Source organism: Labrus mixtus, chromosome 4 (genome assembly GCF_963584025.1).
Source record: "Labrus mixtus chromosome 4, fLabMix1.1, whole genome shotgun sequence".
Classification (NCBI taxonomy): domain Eukaryota; kingdom Metazoa; phylum Chordata; class Actinopteri; order Labriformes; family Labridae; genus Labrus; species Labrus mixtus.
Window position 1 is genome coordinate 15,085,127 of NC_083615.1, and position 10,358 is coordinate 15,095,484.

At 39.7% G+C, this 10,358-nt stretch overlaps 1 protein-coding gene across 1 annotated transcript; it reads right to left on the reverse strand.

The window, feature by feature from the left end:
* Positions 1 to 1,797: 1,797 nt before the first annotated feature.
* On the reverse strand, positions 1,798 to 9,246 carry nts (neurotensin). The gene is made up of 4 exons (XM_061035996.1): positions 8,954 to 9,246; positions 7,408 to 7,469; positions 3,883 to 4,089; positions 1,798 to 2,254 (listed from the first exon to the last, which is right to left on the reverse strand). Exons 1-4 carry the CDS (start codon positions 9,012 to 9,014, stop codon positions 2,111 to 2,113), a joined length of 474 nt encoding a protein of 157 aa, XP_060891979.1. The 5' UTR covers positions 9,015 to 9,246; the 3' UTR covers positions 1,798 to 2,110.
* Positions 9,247 to 10,358: the final 1,112 nt, after the last annotated feature.

Genomic DNA, 10,358 nt, shown 5'->3' on the forward strand with positions numbered 1-10,358 from the left:
ACAGATGGATGGATATCTCTAACATTCTTTAAATATGCTGCTGCCTCTTGGCCAAGCCAAAAATTAAAATATATCTTTAATGTATTTATTGTGAACTATTTCCTGCAGCAGATAATGACTTTGCAGGATGCTGCAGTATGGTGTACTATGACGGTCACTGCCTTACCTCACATGCAGGCTTAGCTCATATGTTCTCTGTCTCCCTTGTTCCTAGAGGAAACAGCCAGCCAGACTGAGAGCACCTGGGCCTGACGCTCTCAGAGTAGAAAAGCCCAACCATACTGTTGCTCTCTCTCTCTCTCTCTCTCTCTCTCTCTCTCTCTCTCTCTCTCTCTCTCTTCTCTTCTCTTCTCTCTCTCTCTCTCTCTCTCACTCTACCTGGACTCTTCCCAGCCATCACCTGCACATTTTTGTCTTTGTTCTGTTTTACTCCACAACAACCCATGCTTCATTATGTCACACACCCGCGTTTACATCACTAGCTTGGCTCACGGACACACTGCATAATTTGCAGTCAGTCATTGTTTCTTTCCTGAATTTGTCATGGCACTTGATGCCAGTCCAAGAATGGAGTTTTGATAGCAGCCAGACGGGTTTAAAGTTGACCGATTATGCTGATAACTATTTTAAAACTCACCTTTAGTATTACATTGCTGGATATCCACATTCAACGTGGGCAAATATTCAGATCATGAGGTATGTCCGAGCATTCCCAGGATGACTGCTGAGGTCGCTAAACGGCCTGTCCTGCTAATCAGGCGATAGTTCCCCAATATGAAATCGAGACCTTCTCGAGATGGCTTCCAGCCTCTATGTAAGCCGTTGAAACTTCTTAATTAAGGTGTTTTAGGACCAAACAGTTCTGGGGACTTTTTGAAGAGGAACTATCCACTAGGGAGCTCCCAGAGAACTACACACCATGGGGACTTTTTTTCTGTCTGCATTTGCACCGCAATCTGGTACCTACTCTGAAGCAGGAGCTATAAAGGTTCCTCTTAATGTGGTTCTAGGAACTAAAGTAGTTCATAGTTCCTGCGGTGCAAAATCAAAAAACACCTATAGACTATCTTCCAAACACTGAAGAGCTGCTCTTCCCTGGCAGCACTGCAGTGTTCTGACCCCCGACGGCTACCAGAACGCCGGCCAATCAGAAGAAAGTGGGCATGTGGGGAGGGAAGCCTTAAAGCTAACCTTAACTGGTCCAGTTAGAGGCTGAAATTAGGGTTTTAGGAATACGATTAATGATGAGTTCTTTTGAACTGAAAATCTACTTTATGGGTTTCACAGGCTTTATATGCGATTTTTCACACTTAAATATAATAGAAATCAAGTATTTCCTCTGAAAATAACTCTGTGAGTAATGACTGTCTACAGTGGGTGTAACACTCGAGTCCCACTGTCTGTGATGTTTTCAGAGTTTTCCGACTCATATTTTCTGTTTGTTTGACATAGCCGGCCCGACGGCTGACTCCTCCCCTCACAAATAAAAGTTGTTTAATTGAGGGACTAGAGAAAAGAAGAATAACATTCTGTACTCACTGCTTAACTGCGTTTCTAGATCACGCTCATGTCGGGTAAATTTACATGCAGTGTGAAGATACGAGCATAATAAAGATCGCTAGCATTAGCATGCTAACACAACAATGCAGCACAAGTTGTTTTGGTTTCATGCTGGTGCTCAAGGGCGACATCTGCTGGATCAAAAAATCGCATATAAAGCCTTCAAAGAATCATTTGAGCATCAGTTGAATCAGTTGATCAGTTTTCCTGAATGAAAAGATCACAGTGACATCACACTGGTTTTGTATCATGAATCCTTTAATCATATCCTGAAACAAAATAGACTCAAAGTGCAGTGAAGAAATAGAGTAAATAAATATAGTTTCTCAGAGATACATGATTTTGCTCGATGCTCGGGGAGATTTCTTTTCAGGACTTTTAGCTGAGAGGAGCAGAATACAGACAGGCCTCGATGCTGGACGCACAGTCAAAGGGTCTGAGTGGAGAAAAACAACGACAGGAACAGAAAATAAAACACAGCAGCTATGGAGGAAAAATAGCATGTCACGTCTTCAAAGCAGGAACGCGGTCTGGTCCTGTGGGAATGTCGTCAGTAAATTGTGCTCCGTTTTAGGATGTACGGCCTCCGGGACTTGGTGCTCTGCCCTGCTTGTCTCTTCAGGATGTAGGGTGATTTTCGTTTCAGCGGAGTGTCCCTGTTCTCGTCTAAATATTCCAGAGAGTCGTGGAGTAGCTGTTGAAGAGAGAGAGAGAGAGAGAGAGAGAGAGCGGAGGGTGAGTGTGGCAGGGAATGACAGGAAAACACATGTTTAGCCGCTGAGTGGCGAGGTAATGGGAGGCTGCATCATGTAGCCGTGATTAAACGAGAGCTCCTGCTTTGTGCTTCCATGCATGAAAAACAGGTGCTAATCTGCAGCCGCTGTGTTAAGATGAAAGACAAAGAACGAGAGACGCTGCTGTGTGGAGTGGAGGGTGATGGGACATTGATGGAACGGAGTTAATGAGCTGTGTTTACTATGACGGAGGGCCTCTTCTGTGTGTGTGTGTGTGTGTGTGTGTTCCTGAAGGAGAAGGGAGATTGTAGTTTTTTGTAAAGGTTAAGACATGATGTCATCAGTGTTACTGGCCTTTTAAACCAGTATTGCTATTTAGCACAGTTTCATTAACCCTTTCCTGCAGCACTTGTTTGTTGTTGTTTTTTTTTTTTACATTGATAAAAGAAACAACAAAAATAGAGCCAGTGTATTTATCTTTCAGTGTATTGTGATATAACAGACTTTGTGTTTGTCTGCTGCAGTGGAAGTGATAGCTTCATTAGTATTAACATTAAGCGTTAAGATAATTTATGAAATTGTGCTTTTTATTTAAACTTGTGCAAATTGTAAAAACTAATGAGAAAAGGTGAAATCTAAATAAAGGGCCAACCATAGATTGTATATAAACATGGACAAGGAGTCTGTGACTTTACACATTAGTTTCTGAAGTGCTGTTTTGAAGCCCATCCATGGTGGTTGCCATGTTGGAAATGATAACGCGATCAAACTTTTGGTCAACCTAACGGCAGGCAAAGAGCTGGAGCAAAGACTCTAAGCCTCCTGACAAACCGCTACAAAGCAGCTTCTTGCAGTCCGACTGACCACGCCCCTAATTATGCATAACCTTTATCCTGCATAAAGTGGTTTATGAAAAAATGTGTTTCCCTATTAAGTGTGTGCCGATAAATACTACCCAATGCACCCCTCTCTCCGAGGTTTCTGACTCTATCAGCTGTCCTATCTCCCCCCCATCCCCATCACTATCACCTTATTTTGTTTATAAACCTGTATGCTGGAGTTGGGAATTAAATAATATAACTATTTCTTCTGAATAAATCCTTGTAAATCTATTTTCAGGGTCGCACTCCATTATTGAAAGAAAAGCTCCACAAATAGGCCTGAAGTACACTCTGAAGTTAGGATTCAATTCATCCAGACAGCACAAAGATAAACAGATAAATGACAATCTGAATCTACTTGTAGGGTTACAACCTGCACAGTTTATAAACACTATAGCAGACACCATGTGTGGTTCTCTTTTTATTCCATTACAAGTTACTTTATAGCATTCAGTCTGAGGTCAACTTAAATGTTGCTGCTGTTACACTTAAAACGCTTCTTTTCAGGCACACACAATATGTTCCTGTTCTCTCTATATGTGAACTAAGGATGTCTACTCCGACCTCCACTAGTCTGTTTCTAAGTGTTTTTATCATGTGTGTGTTTGTAATGTGTGTGTGTGTGTGTGTGTGTGTGTGTGTGTGTGTGTGTGTGTGTGTGTGTGTGTGTGTGTGTGTGTGTGTGTGTGTGTGTGTGTGTTTCTCACCCTCTCCTCCCGGCTCTGCAGCGCTCTGCAGATGTGTTGCAGGTTGTACAGCTCCTCCAGCAGCTGGAGGCCCCCCTCCTTCATCTCGCCCTCCTCCTCCTCGCCCTCCTCGCCGCTCCACACCTCCTGCCTCAGACTGCTCACCACACGGCACAGGTTGGGCAGCGACACGCGCCAGTAGGGGGCACTCTGCTTATTCTGTTTCATCTGCAAACAGGGAACAAGAGTCGAGGTCGTTAGGTTGAAAAGAAATTCAGAAAGTGATAAGGTTTTCTAAATGTAGAGATTTTAGAAAATTTAGAAAGTCGATCCTTATTGTGCAGTGATGATATAAAGGAAGTTTCTACAAACAGTACGCTGCGGATAAACTGAATATGATCCCAGAGACAGAGAGAGAGGGAGAGAGAGAGAGAGAGAGAGAGAGAGAGAGAGAGAGAGAGAGAGAGAGAGACCACAGAGGACCAAAATAAAACCATGAACCAAAACCATTTCCTTTCAAATGTAATCATCATTTTATTCCATTGAACCTCTCTGGGCAGGAGGAAAAGGTTTTTTTTCCTGTGGCCTGAGTGATATGCTTTGATCGTTAGATACAGACAGGAGTAAGACGATCACAATCAAGAGAATCTTCTACAACTTAACTCAAGCTAATCTAATCGTCCTGATGTAACATGTTTACATGTGTGCTCATCATGCTGCTCAGGACTGTGACGGGACAAAGAAGAAGTTGTAATAATTCATATCGCTTTATACAATTTTAACATTTTCACCATCAATTTTACAGATCAGATGAATGTGTTCTTATATTCTTATCAGAATAATAATTTTTGATTAAAACGAATGTCCTTTTCACATTTCATTTAGTTTAAAATGAATCTGAATTGATGAAGCGAGTGAGGGGCAGGTTTGGTTTTAATTGTGCAGGTGTCGTGTTTAATATAGATTCATCAGAATCTTCTCCTGTAATGTCACTAAATCAATAACTTAGAGGGGGGAGGGGGGGTAATACAGTGGGCAGATACTCTAACAACCCCCAGGGGGTCCACTTGTTACTAATTCTTTGGAATCGGCTCCTTGGAGGGTCTGTTCTTTTTAATCCTTTTTGAATCAATCAGAAATAAAGACTATATTAGCCGGTGTTCTGTTGAGATGTGCTACCTTGTTGATAAATGCTTCTATAGCGTAAAATGATAGCAGAGGTTCCCCGTATCCCCTATCAAATATTACTACCCAGAACAAAATAACTTTATATCAAGTCAAGCTCATCTCTCAGTGGGTGCTGGATCCAAAAAACACAAAATAGGTAAGGAAAGGAAAAGAAGAGCCGCACCCACAGAAGCTCCCGTTTGAAGGATTTATAAGTAACATTTTAGAAAGTCTCTTTGACAGACAACTAACATCATCCAAAAAAAAAACCCACATATGAAACCTGGCTTGTTCATGTGCTGTCGTGATACAAACAGAAATAAGCCAGAGAGTCAAACCAAAATCCTGCAGGAAATCAGAACAAGAGAAGACTCAACAACAGATGGTGGATAATTTAAACTCAAAGTGAAGAAATCATAATCCTGTTTTTTTTGTGAAGCTCCAAAGCCCCATGACTCCTCTACAGTCCTGCACTCCTCAGCCTTTGGAGCCGTCTATCAGTCATCTGGCGAGTTATTATTACAATCATGAGCCCTGAACAACCTCCCAGCATCAGCAGCGACTGTCAAATCATCTTTGTACGAGCAGCACTGTTATTTTCCAGACAGCGAAAGACAGAGAGGTGGAAGACGTGTCGTTATGATGCTGTCCATCTGAATCCTATAACTCTCGGGTATCCGTCACTTTAACAAGCTTTATTTTCCCTACACATTCTCACTCCAAAGTTGACAAACACTCAAGCTTGGTCAGTGGCCTCACACTCAAAATATGAAGCTGCAGATGCCCCTAAAGCAGTGTGACTTATTGCTGATGATTAAAATCTTCCATCAAAGTCAGGTGACATCTTTTAAAAAGTACCAAAGCCTCGTCTATGTGGAGGTCGAGCGCAATGGCTGCGTCAATCATTTACGGCTGATGATACGAGACGGGATGTGTTATAAACCTTTAAAAAGACATTACTCTAGCAAGGCATCACCTCTGTCAACACACTTGACGAAGGTTCAGAGGGACAGAAAATGCTGTGTGTTTTTTTTCTAATAATCAGTGACGCCTTGCAAGAGGAGAGGTCAAGATTTTTTTATTTTCCAAATGACAGTTTGATATCTTACGCACCTACTTAATACATTTTCATGCAAAATGTAGTGTCTTTGTAAATTGTACTTTGTCTTTCTTTGTGTCTCTGTGTTTTTGCTGCTGCCTGTCTTGGTCAGGTCTCTCTTGAAAAAGAGGATCCTAATCTCAATGGGACCAACCTGGTTAAATAAAGGTTAAATAAATAAAAATAAAAACTTAATGAGATAGCTGGATGTGCGAACACCTCCTTTAAAACCTGTGTTATAAAACAAACATGTCCGTATCTGAGTGACCTTTATACTCTGAAGAAAGTCGAGTTTTCATGGTGCATAAAATAACCAAAGTGAGGTAGTTTACAACATCAACCACAGGTTAATGATAGTTACACATTCTTCTTTTGTTTTTCCATCTGGATGGATATTTGTATTATTGAATGGACACTGGACGTATGTGCTGCAGTCTGCTTACATCATACATCACATACAGTATAAAACCAGTGTCATGTTTTCCTGTATCTAGAAATCAAAAAGCAAATGTTTAAAATGAACCAAAACTTTTAGAACCAACTTTTAAATGACAACTCAAAATAATCTGTGAAAGGTCAGACACCAGTCGTCAGCAAGCTTTTTTATAGACCGCATTTTACAGATTATTGTCACTAACCCGTTTTCTTTATATAAACGGCCTCATGAACAATTCTAATATTATGGATAACTTAATAACACAACTGATCATCCAAACCAGATCTTCATATTTTGAAGTTTAGGGTAACACATCAAACTTGTTGTATCCCACCTCGAGCTCACACCACCAAATAATAACTTCGAAGTGGAGGCCAATTTCACTGTGAGAACCTGCACTTCATGAATAAAAGAGAAAGATCAGCACACTGTTCAGCTCCCAATGAGCAGCTTCATTAAGAGCAACGTTTGGATCATAAGGATCTTCTTTTTTTTTTTTTCTTTTTTTTGTCCTGCCTCTGTATGCAATGTGTGTGGATGTGCGCACACTAGTCTTTTTTCTCTGTATGAATAAAATACATAATTTCAAACCAAACCCTAACTAGCTCAGTCAAAGTGTGAGTTTCTAAGAGCGATGAGAAAAAGATTGAATTAGATGAAATCATGTATCTGCACTCAGCATGAGTACAACAGGAAGGTGAAAGAACTCTTGGCGGCCTGTATGTGCGGGCAGCAGCAGGGATACGAGGGATCACTAAAACACCGGGTGGGTCGAACCTTTTTGGACACTCAGTCTCTGATGTCACAGGTATAAAAAAGAAAAAGAAAAACCCCTGTACAGTACCTTAGAAGTGAAGAGACTGCTGAGAAGCTCCTCCTCTAGCGCTCGCTGATCCTGGTCCACATCTGTCAGAGGAGCAAATGAAAAGAAAATGTAATAAATCTGCATGACACATGTTTATAACATACAGAACATGAGAACAACGTTCAATTATGATAAGTGTCAGATAGCATTTAGACTGTGTTTGAGCTGTCGTCATGTAGAGTTTGCAACCTTTTATTTAACAAGCAGATAATATGTGGCTACGTGGTTAACTCAGGGACTGTCTATTGACCCGGTTAAATAAAAGAAACAACATAAATATACATACGATGAAATATGGAAAGAAAACCTAAACTAAGTCTTTAAGCATTCATTAGGAGACAAAGTATCAATTGTAGAATTAAAAAGCTTTTTTAGCCTGAGAGGTTCATCAACCAACGTCCGTTGGTTTTTTAAAATACTGCAAAACTCTCTCTGTATTAGATCATCGTAGGCAATATGTCCATGAATCTTAAAGGCTGACTGCTGATTGGATCAATGAGCTCAACGTGATTTTGTAATCTAATCCCGAAGGATTAAGTCTCTTAAAGAGTTCTGTGAAGGCTGCATAAAAGGGCCATTTAATTAAACCGCAAATAAATTCAAAATAAATGTACTTTGATTTGGAATCAAGAGAAACAAGTTGTGTTTATTTTGAGGCATCTTTGGATGAGCAAAGGTTTGAAAGGCTTCTAGGACGGTTAAATTAGGTCTTAACTGATTGGATCATTAAGGAGAAGCAGATAAATAAGACAGTTAACGAAGAATATAGTCTGTAGTAAGAAGAGCGGGGATTTATTCATCTCAATCTCCAGAGTGTATGTGACTGTGAGTGTGCATTACACTACATATCCTTTAATGCTGAATTGATCATGTGTATCCGTATGCATATGTGCTTATGTATATGTATGTTAAACTTCATCATGTCTTCATTTTTTTTGTTAGCACCTTTGCTTTGCAGATGATTGTGTAAAAAAAAAAAAATACAAGAAATAAGAGAATGCATTAAATTCAGTTGATTCAAAAGGAGCTTAAAAGAGGGGAGTAATGAATCAATAAGTCACAACTTGTGCAAAATGTTAGCTAAAAATGTCAGATAATATCTTAGCTTGACTTGAATATATTCAGTGAAGTTTCAAAGTTAGAGCCTCATGATGGAAAAAGCATTTCCATAAACTGAAGGACTAGAGATGTTGAATAACTACCGTATAAATAAAACATGTTTCACAGCAAGAATATTACAAACATAGAGATAAATAATGTCATGAAGAATTGTTGAGGTGCAGCACTAAACTGTATGCTTTATTTTTAATATAGAGATGTTTCACTGTTGACCAAATATAAAACAGAATGATGCACCTGTTGCACACAGTAAGACATGTAACGGGGAAAACGGCCAGAGCTATTCAGCACCATAGTTATCTGTTTATATTCCTTTAACCTGTTTTTATTGCGCATCTGTTCAGTGATAAATAATGAATGCAAAGCAATGCAAAAAGTATTTTGAAAAAAAAAACAGTTTTCTTACCTGTGCAGAGTCCACCACATGTGAAACAGAGGAGGAGTAAGCCCGTCAACAGAACCTGCATGCTGATAAGAAAAGGACTAAAAGAGTAAAGAAGATCCCGCTCTGAAGAATAAGAATTAACCTGGGGAGGGGTCTAGTCCGTATGGTTAAAAGACAGACACAAAGAGAGGCTGGAGAAGGACTGAAAGTGATGCTGCTTCTTCTTCTTCTCCTTTTTCTTCTCCTCCAGATCCAAACACTCTCCCTCCTGTCTTTCAGTTTCCTGGTTAGTTGTCAAGTGCAGTGGGCTCCATTCCCTCAGTTTATAAGAGCCAATGTGATGTAAGAATATCACCCCCACCTTCACACCCACTGATGCCCCCCCCCCCCCCCTCCTCCTCCACCCCATCACCCCTCCATCCATCCTCTCTGTCTTCATATCATCTTTTTCCCTTTATGTCCATGTGTCATCGCTGAATCAGACGTCATTGTGGCATCACAAGGCGAAAATGTTTTTGCGTCAAGGTTTGGGAGATTTGGTTATTTCCCCTCGGCTGAGAAATTATTTATGTATTCAATAATTTTAGATATTTTTTTGTGTTTGTCGGGAGTGGGGGAGGGTGCATGGAAAAGGATTCCCTCTGTGCCTGTCTTTGGAGAAGCTGTGCTCCCCCCATGTACTCTGGTTTGTAAATGAAGTCTCTTTCCAAATCAACAGGTGATTGTTTTAACTTTCCAACACTGTGGGTGAATGACATCAATCTTATTGATGTATATCTGATAATATGGGAATGTAATTTTACTGTATATGCTTTACTAACGCACTCTCTGCTTTTATTAATACACTTGTATACATACATTCTTTAAAATTTGCACTTATTTTACAGAAACTCTTGAAATTTCTATCCTCATCATTAATTCACTACCTTTCCCAGTAATGTAAATGTTCATGAACGCAATCATGTGTCCAGTTTTCGGATCATTAAAGAAAACAATCCACAAATGTTGCTTACATTTAAGTTCATTCTTGATTTTTCATGAATTAAGAAAACACTCATTTTAACTTCGATTTAATTTAATTATCTGATGAGTGTTTCTCTATTAGTAACTGCAGAAAAATAAAAAAGGAGAACATTAACAGAACCTTAAAAAGCTGCATTAAATTAACAGCCATCACGTGATGATCTCTGTAAGAACTTTGAAACTTGCATTTTACGGCTTCAAAAACACAATTATGATCAATTTAAACAATTTTTTTAAAAATAATTTACTTCGTAGTCCCTCAGGGATCTTTCTTAGATCCTCTCCTTTTTCAAGATACTGCCTTGTTTTTGTTTTCGTTTGCATTTAGTTTCTTATCATTCATACACATTCACACATTAATGGCTGTACAACAGGTAGCAGTAGGGTTCAGTGTTTTGCCCGA